The following is a 26419-nucleotide window of genomic DNA, read 5'->3' on the forward strand; positions in this document are numbered from 1 at the left end:
AAGCGCAGTAATTAGCCGCTGGCCGTAGCCAAGCAGCAGCAGCAACCATCACACAAAAACAGTTACCAAAATGGCTCATGTAATTGGAAATTTGTTTGGTCGTCGTCGTGTGTGCGGTTAGCAGGCAAATTGGGTGGGTTTTTGTGAGAAATTGTTTTATAATGTGGCCACATCCCCAGCAACACAACAACAACACAACAGCAACCACAACAACACTCGACATCAACAACAACAACAGCAACTATAAAACAGTTGCTGCAAGCCGTTAGTTGATCTACTTTTGGTGGCAGTTAATGATGCAGCTTGAAATCGAACTCAAAGTGTGCTGCAAGTTTCTGTTGCTGTTGCTGAGCTGCGGCTTTGCTGTCTCTTGGCTCATTTTCAATTACCCAGATAATGTGGGCTTCCATGTGCCATTTATTGTTCATTATTCCGGCAGATTGGCAAACTGCGTGCCGCGATTATTAATCACAACTTCACTGAGCTGGTTGTCAATGATGAGATATGACTGCGAAATGAACAACAGATAATGCAATTCCGATAATGGAAATTCAAATTTTCAATGACAGAGAGGCATAATGATTGAGAGTTGACACTCGAAATACAGAAATTTTCTAGCAGTGTTTTACTGCGTTAAAGGTATAATGATTGAAAGATGTTGCTGAGTATTTTCTAAATACAGAAATTTGTGTTCTACAGATTTAAATGGCAAAGGCTTAATCATTGAGAATTGTTGCTCAGAATTTTCTATACGCAGAAATTTGTGTTATACAGTTTTAAATCAAAGCACAACAACTTATTAAATATTTCCAAGAATGTAACATAAATCGACAGGAGTTATAGTATAGTTATATATATCTGATGTAAATTTTACTATAAAAATAAATTTAATGAACATCTAAAATGTCATGTAAAACTGAAATCTCTGTTCATCTTTTCATTAAATAGCGAATGAATGCAAAAATGTATGAATGTAGTGCTATATCAATATACCAAATATTGCCTTTGGTATATGTTTTAGTATTTTTGCGGTATATTAATTTGTTACATTTTAAAATGAATACCGCACTATTAGCTATACTATATCAATATACCAAATATAGTATTCGGTATATTTTTAGTATTTATGCTGTATATCAATTTGGTATATTTCACTTAATTAATACAGCATTGCCAACTTTTATTGCTCCAACTTTAATTATGAAAGATTAATAATCATTAATGAATAAGGATCATAAATATATGTAGGTATACTTTAGTTAAAGCTTTTCAACCTTAATGTTCACCCATTTATACACAAGCGTTAAATGCGCTTAAATATTAATACCGCCATTGAGTATAAGAAATATATAATTTGTCAGCTGCTATTTTTTTGCTTGCCATCTATATATTACTCTCAATTTTTACAACTTTTTTTAATGACTGCGATTTGACGCAAATAATTTGGCTACCGTCATAAAATGGTGAATTGTGCTGGTCATTAAATGCGATTCATTGACGACTTTAATAATTTGTAAATCAAGCATAATTAACGATTGTAAAACCGAAAACAGAAATACCCAAAGTTTAGAGTTTTAATAAGAAATCCATGTCATAAAAGATTAATTGCAAAGACAACAACAACAACAACAACAACATCGATGGAGGCCCCCCATAAGTAAACTATATTGAATGATTGCCATAAAGACAAAGAAAAATAATTCTGAATAACAAAAGTAAAAAAAAAGTAGCAGAAAATTGCTTCATTGTGTGGCAGCAGCTGGTAAACACACATTCGAACGAGATGTGGCCACAAAAGTATAATCAAATGGGGGAAATTACCATGCCACAAGTTGTGAAGTCGAACTGTAAACAAAAGTAAAGCAGCAACCAACAACTGGCAACTAGCAACCAGCAACATGTTGCTGTTGTCAATGGCAGATGAATCAAATGGATAAAAAAACGGCAACATCTGCAAAGTTGTCCTGTTTTTTTTCTTTGTTGCAAATGCCCTGCGAGATGATTTGGCCATTTGCCGCATTTAGCTGCATTTATGGCATATTGACATTTTGCGGCCTCAAATGTCAATCGGCGGCCTTTTGTCTTTGTTTTGTTTTTTTGGCTGCTTTTTATTGCGCTTCAATTGTCACCATCAGCGATGTGGCAAGCTGTTGCTGCTGCTGCTGACGCTGTGCCACAAATGGCATGCTAAATACTGCACTGTTTGCCATTAATCAACAAGCAACACCTTAAATGCAAATGTGTCTGCCACACAAAAAGGCTCAAAGGCGCACGAGCCGCCGACACAAGGAAAGAGCGGAGTGGAGTGAAGAGAGTTGCATGCAACCAACAACAACCTGCAAATTATGAGCAATTGCTGCGTGGCTCAAGCATTGTGGTTGCTGCTGCGTGGGGGGACAAGCGAAGCGTTGGCGGGATTGAGACTGCTGCTTGCCACCCACATGCAACACAGTGAAATGTTGCAGCAACATGTTGCCCGCTGGCGCTGGCGCTGACAACATGGTTTGGGGTCATGCCACAACAGCCATAACAAGAATTTGCCACAGACATTGCTACGAAAAATATAGTCGCCATTCTGTCGAATATTGCTGCTGCTGGAGTTGTTGCCACATGGAGCAATGCAGCTTGGGGGCAGACAGAGACACTGAGTTGCTCTGGCTAAATTTAGCGTCTAATGCGATTTGTAATATTTGCGCTAAATTGTGGACAATGTGGATGTTGCAGTTGCAGCAGCAGCAGCCACTGTACCAGGAAATGTTTTGCTTCTTTTTTTTTGTGTGTTGCTGCCTCGCAACAGCACAATGAAAGTAATAATATTGTTGCTGCTGCTGCTGCGGCGGGTGCAACACACAGTTGCTGCTGCAGCAAAAGTCAGCTTTGCATGTTGTGTTTGCTTTTTTTCTTTCTCTCGTTGTATCTCTCTTGTTGCCTGTGGGTTGTCAACGCGTTCGCATTTGTTGCAACAGTGTTGTCATTGCCATTGCTGCTGTTGTTGTTGATATTGTTGTTGTTGCTGCAGTCAATGTTTTTGTTGCCTGTTGTTTGTTGTTTGTTGTGTCTGCAATTTTTCGTTCGCACCATCGTCGACTTTTGCATGGCATTTGTGTTGACGCGCTGTAAACGGATTTAAATTCCATGTGAATTATTTCATAATTATGGCATTCACATCGAGATGAATGCTCCAATGATATAAAACTATTTACCAGCTGTTGTACTATACAACAATTAATTTCTGGCGACATTAGAACCTGTTAAATTTAAGGCAAACAATAAGAACTATTCATATTGTGTGAGCAATCTTTGTACACTCAGAAAAAGGCAGTTTGAAATTAGTTTTTAAGGAAATTAACAGGCCTGATTCTTATAAATAGTTTTGATGTACATTCTCCATTCAAATACCAAAACAATACAGTAGTAATGAATAAGTATATTTAAGAACACGAACTTTGGTCACATTGTCATATTCTCTCTCTTATTCTAGACCTAAAGTTTGGTCACATTATTATACTCTCTCTCTTATTCACGATTTCTGAATGTGACATAAAATCTGGTCACATTGTTATATTCTCTCTCTCTCAATACTGATTTCTGAATAAGTTGTGGAAGTAAATAATTAAATATTATCATACGAGTATAAATCAAAAAACTTCAATCAATGTGTTATACTTATTAACTTTGCAATTCTGGTCTCAAACAAGTGTCATTTAAATTAAATCTAGTCTTCAAATTATAACTTAACAAATAAGTAATTATAATAATAATAATAATATAATAATAATAATAATATATTTAAAGACTTAATGTCTGGTCGTATTGTTAAAGAGAGAGAATCCCTTTTCAAGATTTCTGACTGTGACATGGAGCCTGGCCATATTCTTCTATTCTGTCTATTAATTTTGTTTTCTGAAAGTGGCGGAAGAAAGATTTTAATCACAAATCATAAAACTATAGTCTTAATGTCTTAATAATTAACTTTCCAATTGAATTTTACAACAATTAGCATTTCAATTAAATGCAGTTTCTTAATAAATGATTTCTTAAATTGATGTTGCAACTAAGAAGCTAAAATAAAATATTTTGCTATGATTTATGTGAATATTAAGCAATTATGTTTTTTACAACTTTATAGAATTTCTTTTTTTCTCATTTTTCTTTCTAAGTAAATTCTAAGCTTAATAATAGTATCACAATAATTTGTTTGAGTGTCTCAATTGAATGCCACCCTGAAATAGCAATAAATAAGCAGCTGTCAGCGCATAGACGTGAACGAATACAAGTTGTGAAGTTGTGTTCACTATGCTATACAACTAACAATTTCCAGTTGCAGCTCACGTTTTTATTGCACGATAATTACACACACATGCACACACACACCGTTACATACACCCAAGCTCAATATGTTAATTGAGGTGTTCCCCTACACATCGATGACATGAAAGTGTTTAACGATAATTAAATGCCCGCGTGTGAGAAATTCATAATAATGTTTTCAAATACAAATAAACAAAGAGACCATAAAAAATTGTATGTAGTCAGAAAAAGGAAGAAACAGTAGTCAAAAGCAATCAACAACAAGAAAACTTGACAACAAATTTCCCACAGCACAAAAAATAGAAATACAAAAAAAAAAGACTTATCGAGTAATCGGATTTTGGAGTACTACCTGCAATACATAAAAAGTTCTGCGGAAAGTTGCTCAACCCAATGAGAAATGACATGAGAATTTGTGACAGAGCGAAAGATTGCGTGTTTGTTGTTGTAAGTTGTAAGTTGAAGTTGTAAGTTGCAGTTGTCGTTTACGTGGCAGATGCTTATCGCACTTTGGCCCAAAGGCAACCTTAATGATAGTTTAAGCGAGCGAGAAAAGGAAACACCAAGTCAGTCAAATGAGGTGCTAAGCTGCCAACACGGCAAAGTCACGTGTCCAGCTCCGCTGCCACGCCTCCTGCCCAATACCCTCTCGCTCTCGACGCCCCTTTTGCGGAGTTCGCGTGAAGTGCGTCGCGATAAACCTGAACTTCAGTTTCCAACTAAGGCATGTTGCAAGTAATGCCGCGTCTCTATCTCTATTTGTGGCAGGCGTTGCCGCGTCTCGAGATCGCGCAGGAATTTTGCATAATAAGTTCATAAATTGTGTAGAACAAGAAGAACAAGACCAAAACTACGAGATCAAACAAGACTTCGAGTAGCTGTAGGCTGATGAAAGAGAGTGAGAGGGAGAGAAGCTGAGATGATTTCTAGAGATGAACTGAACTACATCACATCAAATTTAGATATATTCATATTTTGTAAATATGTACATACTTTAATATGATGAACTGAACTGCATCTCAAGAAAATATAGATATCTTTATATATGTATTTTTGATATTTCTAATACGATATTTCTGATGCGTAATTTAACGCACTGAATGATAGCATACTTTGCTTAGACAAATCTTCAACATTCCTATATACTTACTATACTTACTTTACTTCTGAATTGCTTAATCAAATATTCAATATTCCTATAAAAGAATATACGCAATTTATCTGTAACTTAACGCAATGTACTTTTTAAGTAAATTTTATCAAATTTAGCTTTGTTTTTTATGTTTTTCAAAGATTATTAAACTAAATACCTCTATACGAAATTTAGTATTTACTTTACCTACTAGACTATACCTTCAAGATTTACGTCACTGTTGATATTTTAGATTATATCTTGTAGGTATACTTTTAATTTTTTTTAATTTAGTTTTGTTAATCAAGGTATTTAAGGACTTTAAAATTGATGCCTTTTTTTAATATTATAATTTGTTATTCGCTCATAAGGTTTAGATTTACTTCATTCATATTCTTACACTAATCCGATTTATTTTTCAATTTCTGAAATTTCAAAACACTCATCTCTATTGCTGCTCGTAACTCGTTCAAAAAAAAAGGGTCAGTCATGGAATATGTTGGCTGTTGTCGTGTTTAGCAGCTTGTCGTTAGATTTTATTCGATTACTGTCATGTTTTTCCCCTCCCCATAACTTCCCCATCTAATTTTCGAGAGAGCGTTACAAATGCGGGTGAACGCTATGCAAATGGTTAGAAAGTGAGAATAGCCAGATGTTTCAATAGAGCTTCAAACTGAAACAGAAACTGAAAACTGAAAAGTGTTTACAGTTTGAGTGATCGTTGGGCATCGTTTAATACTTCATTCTTACATTTTGTTTATCATGAAATTGATGTGTAGTGTTGTCCAGCTGAAAGTAATTTACAAGCTCTTCTCCTTTGTTTGTCTGGCACAGTTTCACCTGCTGTCTGCTTTTCAAAAGGAAAATCGCTAATGTCTTGTTTATCATAAATAAACACAACAATCAAGAAGGCGCCTCCAAGTGCTCAATACACGATAAATCATCAATTTTTATGCCTGCAAAGAATCAGGAATGTAGCATTGCTTTTGACCTTCATCGTAGCTCGTTAACATGGAAATGAAAATGGAAATTAGAAATTCTTTTGGCCAGAATTACGCAAAATCCGCTAAAAGCTAAAAGAAAAACTTGTTAATGTGCTGGGGCTATAAAGAAGCTTTGAATTCAATGAGGTAATACATAATGAAATGTTCTGATTATTTTTATGAACATACAGAAAAATGTAATAGCAAAGCGAGGGGTGTGGGAGAGGGGGGGGGGGCACTTTCAAGGTCAAATGAGGTTAAGATGCCAACAACAAGTTGCTGCTTTCCCAAAAAAACTAAAGCAAAACAAAAGCTCTTGAACAACTTAACACCTAACACTTGTGTGTTCATGTTTCAAGGGGGCGTCAAGGCCCGCCCCCGCAAAATATGAAGAGTATGCTACCCCTTCACCTCCCTTGACTCCTCCTTCTCCTCTTCATCTGCCACCCACATGACGTGTGCGCCTCGCTTTTTTGTTATTTCCACTAGACACTTTTTATGTTGTTGTTTTGGTTTTTTGGATTATCTGTCATCTGTCTGGTGGGCCAACAACTATTTGTCTGTCTCTCTCTCTCTCTGTCGCTGTACACATTTTCCTTTTATTTTATGTCTGTTTGTCTGGCTCTTGGCCCCCGTGTGCAATTGAAAGCAATTATAACATATGTGAAGAAGGAAGCTCAAAAAAAAAAAAAACTCAGAAAGCATGCCAACTAGCTAGCGAGATGGTTACGTGATGACCAAAGCGAAAAGCGTTGAAAGGCCAATGGGAAAATTTGTGTGAAAATTGTGAAAAATTATGAGACTGACCACAAGAGTTTTGCGAGCAACATTTATACGATATGTTATGCTCTTTCCTCCGATTGCAATCAAGGCGACCAATTAAAAACTCAAACTTCACATTGCCAGGCTAATCAGCAAAAAAGTCGGAAAAATTGAATGCACCATAGTGGAAAAACTCTTCACAGAAAGAGTTTTAAGTGGCAATCAAATATGGAAACTTACAAAAAAAATAAAGGGAAATTATTAAAAGTAAAGTAAGGGAAATTATTACAAAATATAAAATTATTAAAAGTGAAATCAAGGAAAATTATTGTATTAGAAAATATAAAATGATTAAAAATAAAATTAGAAAGAATTATTAAAAGTGGAAAAAATATATGTATTTTATATTTAAAGTTAATTTTCTCCATGATTTAAATATGATTTATTTGGAAATTTTTAAAAATTGTGATTTAAATTTGAATGCTATTCTTATGAGATATTTTTTGATTTATATCAATTCGATTTTATTAAGAAATTTCTTTGATTCGTGGGCGTTATGTAAAGAAAAATCTTGATATTAATAACTTTTTTTTGTATCTATAAAATTTTGTATAGATTAATCTCCATTTCATTAACTTAATTCTCTGAGAATGTAGAGAATAATCTTGGTTTAGATAACCTTTTTCTTCTATTCCGAAAATGTTGAAGAAAATAATCTCGACGTGTGCAGTCGAAACTGATCTATAGTAACTTATCATTATGCTAAAAATGATCTGTATAGAGCGATCTTAATTCAGATCATTTATCATTGCTATACCTGAAATCATGTAGAGAACCAATCTCAGTTTAGATAACTTTGTTCTTTCATCCATGAAATTATATACAGAATAATCTCGCTTTAGATAACTTCTTCGATATGACATTATCTAGATAATGATTTCTCCTTTCCCTCTTGAAACTCTTTGAAGCAAGTTCAAGTCGATTTAAAATATATAATTTATTATATCTTAACATTTGCATCTCCAACATCAACTCATGCAAACAATCTCGAATGTTTTCCATTTTACAGACTGGCTTGGATGACGACGACGATACGGAAGACGATTCATTTGGCTACGAGGGCGAAGAAGGAGACGCTGCCACCGAGGACGATCTGAACGAAGTGGGCTCCGATTTGGATCTGGAGTGCGAGAGTGCAGCGAGTCACAATTCAGCAGAGTTGTTGTTGCAACGTTGTCAAGTTGCTGCCACAGAGATTGTCTCCGCCAACGTGCCAGCGGCAACTGAGGATCAGTCACGCGATTGTATCGCAACCCAAAAGGTAAACTCAAGACTGAAGAAAACTAGAAAACCGTAAACTGAAAACCGCATACAATTTGCATAATATTCTCTTGTGCCAAATTTGTGCGTTTTCTTGTAGTTCTTGTTGTTGTTTTTGTATTGTGTATTGTAGTTCTTGTTGATATATTCTATGTTTGCTAGTTAGAATTATGCATGCCTTCTACAGTATTGTCAACTTTCCATAAAAAGAAAACCTAAAAAACCAAAAACCTAACCCCGCCAAAAAGAAAAAAAAGATCCTGAAGCATTTCGTTGATTCCGCCCAAGTTGGCAGCACTGTAAACTGTGTGTACGTGTGTGTGTGTGTGAACTTCTGACCTAACTTTGCCTGCAACTTGCATTTGCCTAACCAATTCTTGTTCCCTCACAAACAAAACCAAAGCCCGGTGACGAGGCTGACGAGGAACCAGACGAAGAAGACGATAATTCAGCAGACGTTGTTGACTTTGTGATTGCAAAACGCGCTTGGCGCCAAACAAAACTCAACCAGAACTCACCCACCGCTCCGGCAACGCTCACCGACTTTGAGGCGGACTCCGAGAGCAGCGATCTGGAGCAGGTGCAGCAACTGCATCGTCGCAACGTTTGCAGTTGTGGTGCCACAGCTGTTGTTGCCACCACTGTGGCGCATAGTCGACGCCTTGGCATTAGTTCCACACAACAACAGCAAGCAGAGATGTCGCAGTCACAGACGGCAAACGGCAACAGTTCGACAAATGTGTCGCTGTTGCAGACGCGACACGGCAACAAAATGTTGCCACAGTGCCAACATCATCACAGTGCCAAGCCGAAGAGCATCGCTGTGGCTGTCATTACACCCAATACACACCACCATCACCATCACAATAATAATCATAATGGTCATGGTCATGACCTAAACAAGTCGCCGACAGTGCTGCGAAAGTCATCGTCATCGGCGACAACCACAACTGCGGCACATCGTGGCCACAATGACACCTCCAAGTTCAATCGCTCGAATCGCAAGTCCAAGAACTGCGCCATCTTCTATTTCAAGCATCTGGACACGGATAATGAGACGAGTGGAGCGGGCACCGATGCAGCGGGCGAGGGGGATGCTGATCTGGCGTTGGCCGTGGCCCAGCAGCAAGTAAGTACCGTTATCAGCAGGTGCGCGGTCTTCACTCTCTGGTGTTGGGTATCAAGATTCTTTCACTGCGCAGCAACCTTCGACCTAGCATCAATCGAATTCGTTGGACAAACTGACAGACATTTATCATGTCTCCCCCTTTTTTGTTTTTTGGCTTTAAACTAATTTGCATGATTTGCATCCTTCTTACAAACTAATTAATTTATTATTAAACAACATATTTTCTGATCTGTCTATGTAGTCAAAACTCTGGCATGCCTCTCTAACAATTTCTTAATTAACTTTGTTTGCCTCATTATCTGGTAGTCACTTTGCCGCTTCCATCATTAATCATTAGACATCAATAAATAGACTTTCGTAGGGTTTAAGATACTTTTAACATAGACCAAAGTCAAACACCTGCCCCTGAGGCTAAAGTTGCTTCAACTGTGTCAGAGGCCAACAGTTCAACAGCTCAAAATATGCGCTGTCAAAAATAGACAACTGCTGTTCCGTGTCAAAAGTTCACATTCAAAGTTCTCAAAAATAGCCGACGAAAAGAATATCAAACTAAGGATGAGATCAGCAACACTAATGAGTGGGAAATGTAGTAAACAAATTTATATGTTGTGTAATGCAAAAACAAATATTTGATTGATGGAAAAAAGTAGTAAAAACATGTAATAAAAGCAGAACAGTGCGGTATCATTATTAAAATACCGAAAAATACTGAAGTCGGTATATTTTATAGAGTTATGTATTTAGTATCGATATACCATTACATTTCAAATTTACCACAGATCATAAAATATACCAAATTGTTAACCAAAGTAAGAAAGACCTGACATAAACTGTCGTAATACGTAACAGTGCGGTATTATTTTTAAAATATACCAAAATATATCAGATCGTCAAGCAATGTAACGAGAAAAAAGGAGCAGTTTAGTATTATATTTATAAAAATTCTAAATCCGGTATATTTTATATATTTCTATATTTATATATTGGTATACTATTACATTAAAATATACCATTGCATGAAAAATATACCAAATTTTCAACCATAGTAAGAAAGACCCGACACAAATTGCCATATAAAATTACTTCTTGTATTTTAAAATGCAAGAAATATTTATAAATTTCAAAAGTTAGTTAAATTAAATTCAAATTGCTGCAAAATTCATAATGCAGCACAATATCGAAAGGGGATTTTCCTAAAGAAAGCGAAACTCATTCCGGAGCCGAGCACACTCGTTATATATTTAAAACAGTTTGAACAACTCTCGAAAAGATTTGCTTATAAAGGTTTAGTTACACTTTCAAAGCTGCAGTGAAACGCGCTTAATAAAGTTGACTTATTTGCATTGCAATCACATGTTTGATGGGCGCAGAGCACTCTAAGCTTTGCTGTGTTTGTTGTTGCTGGTGCTGCATCACGTGCAACATCCAACAGGCAGAGAGCATTGACAAGTGCATTGGCAGCAAACACCACAGCAACAAAACTGTAGTTGAAGCTTAAGGTCGCCGCCTTGCCAACACAATCCAAACGAAACGTCGCGGCATTAATATAAATTGCAAGCATAGAGAGAAAACGACAGCAGCAACTGTTGCTGGTTGCTGGTTGCAGTTGAGGGCGGCACAGCGGCAACTCCGCCTCCTCCAGCAGCAAAGGAGGAGAAGTCAAGACGCGCACCGGCATATGAGACGAAGCTCAAAAGATTTTTGCTACTCATGCGACGTGCTGCAGCAGCAACCACAACAATTTGTAGCTGCAATTGTTGTTGTTGCTGTTGGCTGTTGGCTGTTGTGACTACAAGTTACAATTTGCCATTTTGCGCAAGTAACGCTAATTAAACTTCATTTTCCACTACTTCATCTTCATCTGTTGGCATTGCCATTGCATTGAGCACATCCATCCACATCTTCGTTCAGTTCCAACTCATTTTATTCCATTGCATCTCTTCTCTTTTCTTCACTTCAGCCATCGCAGCCCACACAGCATTTTTGCATGTTGTTGTCGTTTTGCTGATGTTGCTGTATGTTCATTTGTTTGTGTTGTTGTTGTTGTTATTGTTTAATTTTGCCATACTAACTATATTTTTTATGCTCTGCAGATACTCAAATCGGCTGATGCCTCTTCGGATGACGACGACGAGGGTTGGCTCTACACAGCGGCAACCACAGCAGGAACAACAGCAGCAGTAACAGCAACATCTACCGTCGATGGTCTGCAGTCGGCTGCCATCTCGTCGACAACCTCTGGCGCCACAGCAGCAGCAGCAACAGTCGAAGCAACAGCAGCAGGAGTAACAGCAACAACAACAACCAGCGACGACTCTGATAAGGAGAACAAGGAGACGCTGGTGAGCACATCGACAACAGCAACCACCGCAAGCATAGCAACAAGTGCTGTTAGTGTTGGTGTCGTGCTGGTTGGCAGTGGGAGTGGCAGCAACAGCAACTACGACAGCAGCAGCGCCTGTTCATCGTCCAATTCGAACGGTGTCCACACAGAGACCTCGGCAACCTCGCGAGTCACTCAAATGCAGCGCAGCGGCGTCGTTGTCAGCGTCATGGACATGGAAATGCAATTGCAGTCGGGCAGCCAAAGCAGCGATGGCAGCCACAGCAACAACAACAACCACAACACAAGACACATCATTAGCAACAATTGCTATAAACAACTGCAAAGCGACAACAACAACAGCGGCAACAGTCAACAGTTGAATGCTAACAACAACAACAACAACAACTACAATAATCACAAACATCAGCAACAGTCTCGCATTGACTCTAAACAGCAACAACAGCAGCAGCAACAGATCGCTGATGAGGCAACTGCCGCTGATAATGCAAATGGAAATGCAGCACAGGTGAGTGAAGTCAAGTGATTCCTTCTTCTTTTTTAGTCTGCTTTTGCCATTTGAATTTCTATAGAAAGTTGATGATCGACTGGCATAGAACTAGAAAATTTGAGTAGCAATGAGAGAAATGAGAGGGGAAAAGGTCTATAATGAGAAACAGTTGGAGATGGTAGAATGGAGAAATGGATAAGCTAAAGAACTTTTGGAGTTGAGCTAACGTTGAGCTAACATAAAAGAGCTTTGAGAAATGAGTTTGAACTGTTGACGATTCTTAATCTTACATCTAACTATGAACAGAAAAAACTTCAACTATTCATACAGATGAGATTCAATTATTTGTGTGCTTTATTGGTTTCAGAATTTAAAGAACACATGAACGGTATTTAAAAAAAAAGCTTTTATTCGTTATAACTTATTGTTGGGTGGTAGAGTTGAGATTTAGCTAAGCTTATAAAACTCTTAAGAGTTTAGCTAACGATTCTTAAGCTTATAAAAAAACTTGATAAGCAAATAAGACTAAGCTGTTGATGATTCTTAATCTTAGAGCGAACTATGAAAGGAATCGTTTTAAATTATTACATTTTGTAATGAATATGAATAAAGAAAGTGTTAGCTATTAAAATATGCTTTTGTTCTATTGTACGTAAATTCTCGATTCATATGCTCATGAAGATAAAATTCAATTATTTATTTATCTTAGTATTTTATTTAATGACTTTTTATTTTACTTGAATGAATTCTTGATAGTTATTTCCTCATATGCTCATAGAGTTATGTTTAAATTGTTTATTTAGTTTGTTAGTTTATTTAATGACTTCATAAATAGTATTTTAAACGAGAAGTATTATCAAAACAAATAAGCTTTTATTTAACACGAATTCTTGATAGCTATTTCCTTATTTTAACAAGTAAAAGTTTTGTAGATCAATGCCACATTAAACGATATTAGAATGTCAGAGGTTGTTGGTTTATTACCATAATATAGAGAACTCTGTGTCTAATCTCGCATAATCTTAGCTTAGCTTGGTTCTACCTAGTTCTGGGTTGGTGTGTATGCAACAGCTGGCTTAATGGGGTCTTAACCGATATATCAGTTAATAAGCAAGAGAAACACCAACAACAAAAACTACGTAAACTGAGAACTGAAGTGCTGCCATTTATAGACCACAATTCGCAAATACAAATCACAGACATGCCACAAAGCCGCAAGTTGCAAGCTTGGGAGTATTGCACAGTTTCCCACAGTTACCACAGTTGCGAGTTTGGAGTCTCCTCTCGTTTGTGGCATTACGATTCGATCACTGTCTGTCTATGTTTGTCTGTCGTCGTCTGTGTGGCTGGCAGGTCTCTTGACTTGTGTCAATAAAGTTGCTGCAGTTGTTGCAACATTGTAAGCCCATCGATGGAGAGGAAACATTTCGTTGAACCTGCACTGAAGTGAAGTGAACTGAACTGGTCTAAAAGGGGGGCGCCTTTTCAATAAATGGCTACCGCCTCTTATTGCCTGCAAACTGATGATTAAGCAGTTGGGTTAATGAAACCGAATCATGCACCGGCTGCAAATCCCGGCAGCTGTTGCTGCTGCTGCCATTCAAAAGCGAACTACCGTCTAACCGAAAAATCCAATCGTAATACTGAAAACTGAATGCAGAAGTCAATCTTTGGGGTCCAGGAAAAACAACTGAAACTGAAATTGAGCAGCGCACGTCAAAAATGGGAAAGTACGAAATTAACTAAAAACGTGTGATTTATTTCTTCATTGCGAGACACAAAATCCAAGAAATGGCAAACAGTTTTACAATTGAAAGGGACGACGACAGACGATAGACGACAACAACTAAGACAGACGACAGCAACAACATCGAGGACACGTTCGATCGTTCATTCGTTCATTCGTTCGTTCGACTGACCAAGATTTATGTGGCCAACAAATCGAAACCAAAAGCTGCATTGTAATAGAGACATGCAGCACAGGAAATGTTGCAGCTCTTGGCTCTCAGCTCCCAACTTTAGCTGATTGATTATGAGAGACAGACAGAGCAGAGCAGAGCAGAGGAATAGAGTCAGAGCAGGGCATTCGCTTTTACCAATTTTCGATGGCATTTTTAATTAAATCAAGTTTTTCCTTTTTCCTACAGCTGCATCTGAACAGTAACAACAACAACAATGGTTGCAGTTTCTACAGTCGTGCCGACATCTGCAACATTAGCGTCTGGCCCAGTGAGATGACCAATGGAAATGGAAATGTCCAACAACAGAATGTTGCCAATGGCAATCGTCTGCCACCTCGCTCGCCAGCCAAGTCGGTCAAATCGCAGGCGAGCAGCAGCAATGCAACAATGTCGCCATCAAAGGTGAGTCAGATATACAAAAATATATATGGTTAGCCGCTCTCTATAGATCAGCTAAAGGAAGTGGAAGCATTTCCTGTGCTTAAAACTGTATCACAAAAAGAGGATTGACTTCTGAGTCGCTGCTTTCTCTCTCATAAGTCTTGCCACAAGTGGCAATTGGTTTCCACGCTGACAAAACTTATTATGATTTATAAAATAACATGTAAACTGAGAGAAATTGGGGCGAAAAGTGAGAGTTTTAAGTGCTGCAATATTAGTTAGTTGTGCATAATAAAAGTACAGCAATATTATTGTATTGAGCTATAAGAATTTGCATATTGAATAAAGCTAAATGCATTTGAGAAATAACTTCCTCAGTATCCAAATGCCAAAAGCAGTAAAAAGTGATAGACAAGCCTGACACTAAAAACTACAAAAAATATTATTCACAAAAATAATCATCAATTGATTGCTGAGAACATACATATATAAATGTTAAAACAGATATAATATATTCTGAAAAATCTAATTTACATTTCCGCCGTTTTGAACAAATCTATAAGCAAGTACATACAATAATAAGTAGAGTCTTCATGATTACTCAAAATTTGGTTTGCGATCCGTTAAAAATTTAGAAGTTATTTAAGAAATACTTTTGTATGGGCCAAATGCCTCTTTGCTAAGAATCTTAGATGGCTGGCAATTTAGTATATTTTACAGTCTATGGTATATTTTGAATTCAATATTCAATATCAATATTCCTCAAATTGTTTTTAGTATATTTTTAGTATTTTTGCGGTATATGAATTGCAAAAGCACAACAAAATCTCAGCATTCCAAAAACACTTCATTTGTAAACTGTAGAGTACCTTTAACTGGATCTTTGATTTAATGATTGCGTCTATAATTTCAATAAATGCATATATAAATTATATTTGTATGTATTTGAAACTTACTAAATTGAAAGAAGAAAATGCCATGCGATCCATAAACATAAAGCCTTACCTTTAATGGCAAACTATTCATATTTATTTTTTTTGTGCGTCTTTAGACTGTTCTTAAACACTCTTATATAAACAATTTAAAACTTTTGAAATTTAAATATTTGCTCTAATTGCAATACTAAGTTGCCACTGATTTTGGTCAGTGCAGCTGCCCGCACAACAGAGAGACGGTTCGGTTTTCCCTTTCATCAGCCAGCAGCCAAAATGCAGTTGCAATTTGTCATCGGATGATGGCAGAGAGTTCGCTTTGGCCGTTGCGTGTCGCACGTTCGCACAACCACAGCAGCAGCAACAACTACAGCGACAGCCACTAAATCGGAGTCTCACAACCATGACCATGCCCAGCTAACGAGACCAGAGATTGAAGTGTAGCGGAGTGGAGTGAAGTGAATTGAATTCGATTGGCAATTCGCCAACTCACTGGCGGACTCTCCGCTTTGTTGTTGACTTTACGAGGCTCTCATGGTTTCAGTTTCGCTTGAAATGCATACGAGGAGAGCAGCAATCGATCGATCGAGCTCAACGCTGACCATGTTGGTGGTCCACTTCGCAGTCCACACAGTGTTGCACAGTGGTGCAAGTATGCGAAGGTGTCACTGTATGTGTGTGTGTGTGTGTGCGTCGATGCGCCTCAAATTTCTCTAAGCTCTTTTTGTGGCTTTTTCGTGTCAATTTGCTGGTAAACATGTCCCCAAACATGTCCACTGACAACCTGATGAGTGTAATGGGCTGTTAACGATCATCTTTTGGTAATTTAAGACATCGCATTGGCGCCAAGTTTGGGAAAAGCAGCGGGTGGAAAACACTTCAAACTTGGCAAATTTGTAACGAGATTAATAAATCTGGACACAAATGAGAAACTTTTATGGAATGCAATTTGTAATCAGGCATTAGCGAAGCTTTTAATGGAGGCGGTGAATTTGGGTGTATTTAATAAGACAGTAATACTACAATTTTGTGTAGTAATGTAAAAGTAATTTTATAGAGTTTTTGAAAAATATAAATATTAATATTTTGTGTAGTAAATGCATTAGTAAATCATTCAGAAAACCTTATAAGCTACCAACTTTTCGCCAAAAATAATCATTTTAGCATCAACACAATTAGTCTCAATACCATTATGAATCAATTCACAACTAAACATGAAATATATACTTAACTGATTCTTCATACAGCAGATGTATATTGGTTGCTGTTTATTTTAGCCTTTACCTAGATCTAAGACAATTAATTGTCCTTTTATTCAAATGAATTATATTATTTGCATCGATTTGCATCTTTCTCTACAATTTAAACTTCACATATTGCTAAATTTTTGGCTTAAAAATAATCATTTTATTATCAATATGATAAGCTGTCGATTCCTCACTAAATTTGTCTTGCAACTTCACTGATTCTCTCAAAATGCAATCGTACTTTTGATACTTCTCAATCTTCCTCGTTTTAAGCCTTCAAGGCACTAATCACTTCATTTAATTTCTTATTAAAATTTCATAAATTTCCTTCAGATTTCTTTTGTACACTCTACGAAATTTCCCCTTGAAATAATGACATTTATTATCAATATCATTAGCTGTCAATTCGTAACTAAAAACTGGAATTTCTGCTTCAATTATTCTCAATCTTATACGTACTTTTTTTTGCAAGACAATTATTACTTGTCCCGGGCCTATTATCAATGTCTGGGTCTCTGTTATCCAACATGTTTTGGCACTCGTTCCAACACTCTCACTTTCTTGACGCTGTCCCCAACGATCAGCGGCAGCATTCATCAGCAACATGCTGCCGCCATCGACGTTGTCGTTGCGTGCAACATACGCGTACATCAGCAACATGTTGCTGCGAGTGCAAAAGCATTTGCATTTGTCGCTGACAAGTTGAATCCCCTCAACTCAGTTTTCACTGTCATCCACCCGAGGGCAGCTGTGTGTAACTGTGTGTAACTGTAGAGCTTCATCCCAGCTCCATCTCCAGCTTCAGCTTCTCCCCCTTTTGTGTGTTTGACTTCAACTGTCGCAGCATCCGTTGCGCATGCGTCGCGTCGTTGATTTATTGAGAGTGAAATTCGCGCAGCTTTTGATTAATAATGACAAATTTCGGATATAGTTGAGACTCGGTTTTGTTTTTTCTTTCTTTATAATTTAATTTATGCATTTTCGCAGAGCAGTGCAAAGTCGTATATCAATTCGCAAAACGCCTCCCATTTGCGATGAGACAGCGATAAGCAAATAAATAAATAAATAAAACCGAACCCAAATCAATGACGTTTGGTTTTTTTTTTTTCAAATCAAATCAAATCGTTGCGCCTTATCTAATCGCAACGCGGCGCATTCAGTGTCACACATTAAAATAAAACAAGTGCTCGATTGAGTTGTTAACAAAAAAATTAAGTGAACCACAAGACTGTTAGAAAATTATTAAAAAGCGCTAAACAAATAAAAAGAAAGTCACGTTCAACGATCATTGATCGATCACAAGGTTTTGGCAAAAATTATTCGATTGTTGGCAATTTTTTCCTTTTGCCGGTTTTCTTTTTATCTTATCACCTGTTCCCAGCAGCAGCAGCAAGAGCAAGAGCAACAGCTATTATCAAACGCATTTAACGCTGTCCGTTTGAGTTTAATTCGCAGTCGACTTTCAGTACGTTGTGCGACGTCGCGGTTAACGGTTGAGTTACGGATATCCAAGTGGAGATTCAACATATGTAGATACAAAGATACAAAATACAAATACAAAGTTACAGTTACAGATAGAAAACGTTGCAAACAATTGTCGCGCAACAATAGAAAGCCAAAGCCAAAGCCAAAAGCTATTGTCAAGTGTTTATTTCTGCTCTTTTTTCGTTTGTTAATTTATTATTGTTGTGTGGTAGCAACAACTATTGTTATTGTTATTGTGATTGTTTTTATTGTCGTTTTCGCGTAATTTGCATTAAGTTTCCAACAAAATAAAGTGTGTAATTAAGCCCGCACAGTGCATGTCAAACTGTATGTGTGAGTGTGTGTGTGTGTGTGTCGTCGCTCACTCATTGCGATTAAATTCGCGATTTCGCGATTTGCGTTTGGCGTGCGTGTCGCAGTGCAATTAAATTAGTTTTTTTCCTTTTGTTTTTTGGCAATAAACAAAAAGAGCAACAAAAGAAACGACTATTGTCAAGGCCTCCACCCGAAAAAAAAAACAAAACTAAGTTTCAGCAGTTTGTCAGCCACTGAACGTTTGTGTGTGTGTGTGTGTGTGTGTGTGTTGCGAATTGTCCGAGTTAGAGATGGGCGCGTGTCAAAGGAAGTCGTAAATCAATTGACAGCTACACAAGTGAGTCGAAAAACTATCACTGCTAATTAGTAAGGCTCATGAATATTTATAGTCGGTAACAGTAAACATCTTTGAGTGAGAAACTATCGCATAGAACTATCGTTTAAAGAAGTCTTCAATTTAGAATAAGTAGAAAAGATGAAACTCTTAACATTATTCATTCATGTAGAAGTTATTTAGGAAATACTTTTGTATGGGGAAAAACACTTATTTACTAGAAGTCCTATTTGCTTTGGCTGATATATTTGGTATATTTAGCACTGTATAATTAGAATGTAGTACTCTATTAATATACCAAATATAGTCGGTGGTAGTATTTTCGCGGTATATTTAGTATATTTCGAAAATAATACCGCACTGTTTTGCTTTTGGGATTATAGTCATAGTATTTTCTTATACTATAATATTGTGATATATTAAAATTCTTACTATATTTTAAAATGCTAATAGAATTTTAATAAATGGATATAATTAGAATGTAATACTATATCTTTTCATATAAAGATATATAAATATACCAAATAAAGTCTTCGGTAGATTGTAGTATTCTCGCGGTATATTTAGTATATTTCAAAAAGAATATCGCACTGTTTTGCTTTTAGTACTATAGTTTATTACGATAGTATCATATTGATAAATTATAAAATTGTGTACTGTGGCCATATTATAAAAATAATATCTAAACGACAGAAGAACACATTAAATAAAGTAATGCAAACAATTAATATGAATAAAGCAATAACTTAACCAAATTGTTCACATAAGCCACTCATCAAGTTTCTTTACTCCAACTTAAACTAGAAATAAATAAAATAATTCTACAGATTATTCATTTCTTGATCTATTAAAAACGTTTGTAAATCTTAATATTTCCAATTATTGTAAAGTTTACATAATCATTTTCCTCTTATCTCAACTATCGCTTAAGAACTCTACTTCAAACAGAATTAATCGCATCTATTTGTCTTTGCCACACCTCTCAAGCAGCTCAGACTATCGTCTAAGTTACTTTGTTAGGCTACCCAGCTCTAGTTTTGTAGTTTAAGTTTCCAGTTTGCTTAATTGGCCATTGGCTAAACAAAAAGCCAAACTCATATAATTGCCTTTAATTATCGCAAACGCCCAATCGCAAAGGCCTTTCAGTAGCTGCTGCTGTTGCTCTTGTTGCAAATGTTGCCGATGTTGCTGTTGTTGCTGTTGTTGTTGTTGCTAGTTGAGTTGTTGTTGTGGTTGTTGCAGTTTCCACTTCAGCTGTACAAGAGTCGTAAAACGTCGACATTTTCACTGGCACTCTCGCATAGCATTTGGAAAATTGTTTCCGTTGTATGTGTGTGCAAGTGTGTGTGTATGTGTGTGTGTGTGATTGCGCTGCAGTTTGACAGCCACTGAAGTGCAACTCAAACTGGCTGCGTGGCGGCGGTGACAGGAAACTGTTAATTAAATTAAACCAAAAGATTAGCAATAAAGTTTAAGCGTGTTCAATCGAAGCGAAAAATAAAAATAAAGACAGAAAAAGAAAAAAAATAAACATTCGATATACATGAAGATTACCTAATTTGGACTTGTGACTCACAAAAATAACTCGGATATTGTACAATTGTGCAATGCTATTTGCAATTAAGCATTCATTCATCTAATGCCTTTTACCCAAAAGGTTAACCCCAAACATTTTCTGTTCAAATACCATGTTCAAATGTAGCTACAACTTTTGTAATAATTACAAGCAACAGCAAAAAAAAACAAACACGAAACAAAACGAAAAACAATCGAATCATTATCAACGCTTCGCTGCTTCTTTTTCCTTCACTCTCCTCCTCCATCTCCTCCTCCCTCTTCTATTCTGATTTTGTGTAATTTTCAAGTATCTTTCAAGTTCTAATTCCATGAGCAATCTCACGTTGATTATGTCAAATTAACATTAGATTGCCAACAGTTCTCTGTGGGGCTTCCAGTTTGGAGGTCAAACATTTCTGAAGAAGCAACAGTTGTTTTTTTGTTTTTAGAATTGTTGACCTATCTTAAGAATAAAATTTAATGTGTTTAGTATATGAAGAAATTAGGTAAAGTTGAAGACTGAAAAATGAAATTTTTGGGATATTACATTTTTAGAATTTTTGACCATCTTAAAATTAAAATTTTGTGTCTTAGGCATAAACGTAATAGTAAGAAATTAGGTGAAGTTAAAGACTATATTAAAATGATTTTTTTTTTAATATTGTAGAAGTTATTATTTAAATACTTTCTTATGGATAAAACACATACTTACTACGGTCTTAGTTACTTTGACTGACAATATGGTATATTTTGCACTCTATGGTATATTTTTAATGTACTATATAAATATACCCAAAATATATTTTGAGTTGCTTGCGGTTTATTAATTTGGTATATTTAAAAATGAATACCGCACTTTTTTGCTTTTATTCGAACACACTGGACTGTAGCTTTCTAACTTGCTTTTAATATTTACATCATCTTAAATTTTGCAAAAAAACAAATTTTATTTATGAAATGCAGTAATTGTCGTATCTCTATCGATAAATTTGGTGATGCCATAACAAGCTATTTATAAAGTGAAAATAGAAATGTGATGATAAGGATTAATCAAAAAAATTCCATCAACGTCAAAAATTGTTGTTAAGACTGACTTTGAGTTTAACAGAGTTTTAGGCAGAAAATGCAACACTTTTTATAAGCTAACATATCTTAGTAAACGTTATTTAACACTTTTAAATTTTATGATAATTATATAAATTATATTATAAAAGTTATTCAATAACATATATTTAAATTGATTATTTTGTTTATTAAAATTCGATTGATAATTGTTAAGCAAGTTCAAAGTTCAATAGTTGTTCTTAAATGGTCGTGATCTCATTTATCATGCACCGATTACAGGGTATGACAAATAAAATCACATTTATGTAGACAGCAATTAGGCAAAGCTTGATTGACGCGTTAAGAACAAAAAGGCAAAAAAAGACAATGCGAACTGGTGAGATAGCAAGAACAAAAAAAAGTAATGCACATGGAACTGCAGATAAGCGATGACAAAAAAAAAATGAGTTTGAATGAGTGTTTGCGAAGTGAATAATATGAATGATGAATGCAGCTAGTCAAACACAACTCGAGCGATAACTTTTGTATTGATAAGCAGCCAAAGAGAGTAAAAGAGATTTAGATGGAAAACTAGCTGCATTTCCTTCCACTTCTCTCTCTCTTCTCTCTTGACTTTCTCTCAACTGACTCTCCACTGAGTCATATTCCGGGGAAGTGTTAACTAACCGAGCGAGTTCACTTCAATTTGCCATGCTCATTAACTTTTACTCGCCTTTTTATCTTCACTCAACTCAACTCACTCTCTTCTTTTCTCTCTCTCCCTCTTTCAGGGCAAGGTCTCGCATGATTCAATCAAGCAGCTTGTGCTCGAAGCAGAGCATTTGGTGCGCGACGCTCAGGAGGCAGCATTGAAGACGCCAACGAAGCAGAAACATTCCATCATCAAGATTTCCTCGACGGTAAAGAAACGCGACATCATTATGCCTGGTCCCATCAAGCAAAGAGTCGAGGTAGGTTTTAACTTCATATATATATTATTATTATTCCCTATTAATCTCCCACTTTCTCTACAGGAATGGCTGGAGCATCAACCCTCAACGCCACAGCTACTAAATCGCAATCATCATTCGCATGAGGCTCCGAGCAGCAAACCCGATGACTGCGAAGCCTCCGGCGAGGCATCCGAAACCGATTCCATGCCCCACAAGGATGCCACTTGCGGTGTCGGCTCCGATTCATCGGAGGGATTCACCGACTCCATTGCCACCTGCATGCAGACGAGCACCAACTCGTATGGCAACTCCACAGAACGCATTGGCGGCTCCGCTGAACCCATTCATCAGCCAACGACTCCGCTTGGCTTTGGCAGCAGCAATCAGAGCCTGAATGTCAAGGTCGTAAAGCGTCCGCAATCGCGTCGCAAGTCCGAGCGTCCTTGGTCCGTCTCCTGCCTCTCGCAGTTGACCACAGATGCCGCACAGTTGACCACAATCATTGCTGATGTGGGTCAGAGTTCACCTCCGGGTTTGGCCAGCCACTCGATCAGTGAGAGCGCCTTGGATTCGCTTTCGCCGGGACCCAGAGCCAGAGCGGCTTCCTCCTCGGGAACTGGCAGCAATGCGGCACGCAAGGCGGACAGCAAGGGATCGCTGCGACGTCGTCGTGCAAGGAAGAAGCGCATGTCTGCGGCTTCGGGTGGCAGGAAGTCCGATTCGGGTTCCGAGACACACGGCGATCTCACACAGACGCTGATGAAGTCATGCGAATCGATGTCGTCTCAGCAGTTGCAGGAATTCACCAATGCTTTGCTGAGCATACAGAAAGGTGGCTCACCCACCAATGCCAAGGCGGAAGAGTCTTTGAACGAGGGTGAATCGGAGTCGCACTTGATGGTGCCCAAGTTCCGAGTGGGTTCATTTACCACAGCTGCTCTCATGGCCAGCGAAATTCGCTTGGGCGCCTTGGCTGCGCTTTCTAATTACATGAACGAGGATGAGCAGCAAGCTGGTAAGTTAAATCAGGGATAATTTAGATGTGCAATAGAAAAACACTTTTGAAACGATCTCTGAAAGTAACTTCCTTTCAAGAATGACATCATCTTTGATGGCGTCGTGCCCAAACTCACGTAAACAACAATTAATCAGCAATGCAGTTTGATTCAAGAACAAAACAATTACTAATCTTAACAGTCGTATATAGTCTAGGAATATCTAGAGAGCGCCTTCAAAATACTTATATTATATTCCTTATCAACACAATTAATAATGGTAGATATTTCGACTCGATATATAGCGGCATTAGGTATAATTCTATTATTATATTCCCCATTAACTTATCGCCAAATTAATTGCTCTTTCTTTTATCTGCTTTTAGGGGTTTTCCCAAATTGCATGTTAAGCCTAATCACTTTGTTTATGTCGAGATTATTGTATTAAATGGGCAGTAAGCTATAAAACAGACAGTATTAAATAGACAATATAATGTGTAATCTGGCAGAGATAAATGCAAAGCCTATTTATAAAGTTTGCAAGAGCTTCCAAAAAAGTTAATTTGGGGAACTTTTTATCAGTATTTGCTTTACGTCAGTTTTATTTTATGGATTAGGAAATAAACATTAAGAGATATTCTTTATGAACTAAAACTAAATAAGTGTTCGTTATAAGAAAAATCTTTTCTTAGGAAAGGAATATTAACCGAAATTCTTCCTTAAGATCCTTAATCCCTACCGAACTCGATATAATTTCTATTATATACAATAAAATTCCTCTCATAATTAAAAGTGAACAGAAATATACAAATATATTATTCATATTTGATCAAAAATAGTCCATTTATAATGTAAAGGAAGAAATAATCTCTGTTAATATTTATTTCCTTATTTAAACTAATCTCGATCTGATATCTTTTAAATATAATAAGATTTTTCTTATCCACATAATTATAATCGTTTCAAAAGTGTTTCCTTATAGTGAACTACTAAATGTCGTAATACTTTTTGTACATTGTGACTGCTCTCACAATCTTCAACAAATTTATATGTCGTCTACTTTCTTTATATTGTGTCTTCTCTGCTAATCTTTATAAATTATATGTTGTAATACTTTTTGTATATATTGTGACTTCTTCTCTCACAAGCACGCACGCCCGTACCCAGGCCAAAAGGTACCACGATTGCACCTCTTCCTCTCTCTATAAGAATAAATCCCCATAAATGCTTTTGGCATCAATCAAAATAATTAATCATAATTATTTTTGTTTCATTTTGGCACAGAACTGAGCACTGAGGATCATCATAGTAGCATCTCGGAGACCGCCTGGGATGATTATCAAGAGAAATACAATTCGGAGAACTATTCGGAGGGCTTTGATTCGGATGCAGCGCGTCGTCTCTTGGGAATTTGGCGATGACTATCGGTGAGTAAAGATCTCTTGCTCTTGCTCTTGGTCTCTCGCAACCTTGAAGAGTGATCTTTGGATATTTATAGCTTAGTTCATAAATCATATAGTAAATGTTTTGGGTGTTTCTGTTTTTTGGGTTGCAGCAATTTCATTGATTCGCAGTCGGATTGCTGCAGTTCGCTGTCGGCAGCCAACAATTTGGATTCGTTTTCGCCACCGCGAATGGATTCACTGCAGCAGCACGAGCTGAAGGCGCTGCACATCAACCAGGAGACAATCAGCAGCAGCGTTGATCACGCTCGTCGTCAACGCGCCCTCGAACTGCAATCGGAACGTCGTCGCAAGACGCTCGAAGTGCGTCGCAAATCGTGTCAAGGTAACGTCTGAGTATATATTATTTCTTAGTTCTTTCTATTCATTAACAATATTTCCTTTTCACAGACATGGCTGAGGCCATCAACTCACAGACGGAGCAGCAGCAACAACAGCAGGTGACCACTGCGAATCTTTCCTCCTCGGCCACAGCGCTGATGACACCCAAGAATCCGCCCGCAACCCGTCCGCCCGTCCGCACCGAGTCTGTGGGCCGCAAACTGGAGTTCGGCGCTGGCATGAGTCACTCAGCCCAGTCACTCCTCCGTCGCACCTCCGAGAGCGACACTTCGACGCGTCGTCGTCGCACTGTCACCGCCGATGAGCGAAGACGTTCGTCCCGTAACTTGGAGAAGTGCATCAAGCTCATCCCAGCCACGTCGTCATCGAGTGGCGATGACTCCGAGGATGGTGAGCAGGAGATGCGCTCTCTGCTCCAGCAGAGTCGCGACAGACTCGAGGATACGCGTGCTCTCAAGATACGCTGTCATCTGCTGCGACCTGAGGATTATGTAAGTGTCGAGCAAGTGTGTTCAAGAGAGGTGACAAAGAGATAAACAAAAATGATACTTGAATGATTGGTAGATAAAATGTGATAGCAAAGAATGAAATGTTAGTTAGCTTAATGCATTTTTTGTGTAAGCAAATGTGAATTCATTAGAGTAACTAAGGAAACAATTAGTTCATTATTCCAATTGTAGGGAATGAGTTGAGATAAAAAAGATACAAAATTAAACATTAGATTGTTAATTGTATTAAGAGGTAAATAAGTTATTTCCAAGTTTCTTATTTATATTAAATTCACAGAAAATTTAGAGATGTTCTTATAAGAGATTACAAAAAAGAGAGTCGAATGCCCCAGCAGCCAGAACTTGTTAAGATAAATACTATACATAATCAATCGTTAACTCGTAAATTATGTTGAACGTTAGAGAGGTAGTGAACAATTTCTTAAGAGAC

At 37.2% G+C, this 26419-nt stretch overlaps 1 protein-coding gene across 1 annotated transcript in view; it reads left to right on the top strand.

Moving 5' to 3' along the window:
* LOC133842319 (klarsicht protein) overlaps positions 1-26419 on the top strand; it is a 178350-nt gene that overhangs the window by 139618 nt on the left and 12313 nt on the right. The window contains 11 exon segments of the mRNA XM_062275370.1: positions 8258-8509; positions 8912-9637; positions 11731-12489; positions 14619-14834; positions 22519-22698; positions 22762-23695; positions 24824-24850; positions 24960-25081; positions 25083-25102; positions 25231-25463; positions 25529-25971. Coding sequence (XP_062131354.1) covers positions 8258-8509; positions 8912-9637; positions 11731-12489; positions 14619-14834; positions 22519-22698; positions 22762-23695; positions 24824-24850; positions 24960-25081; positions 25083-25102; positions 25231-25463; positions 25529-25971 — 3912 coding nt within the window.

The sequence above is a fragment of the Drosophila sulfurigaster genome, chromosome 3 (genome assembly GCF_023558435.1).
Source record: "Drosophila sulfurigaster albostrigata strain 15112-1811.04 chromosome 3, ASM2355843v2, whole genome shotgun sequence".
In the NCBI taxonomy this organism is placed as follows: domain Eukaryota; kingdom Metazoa; phylum Arthropoda; class Insecta; order Diptera; family Drosophilidae; genus Drosophila; species Drosophila sulfurigaster.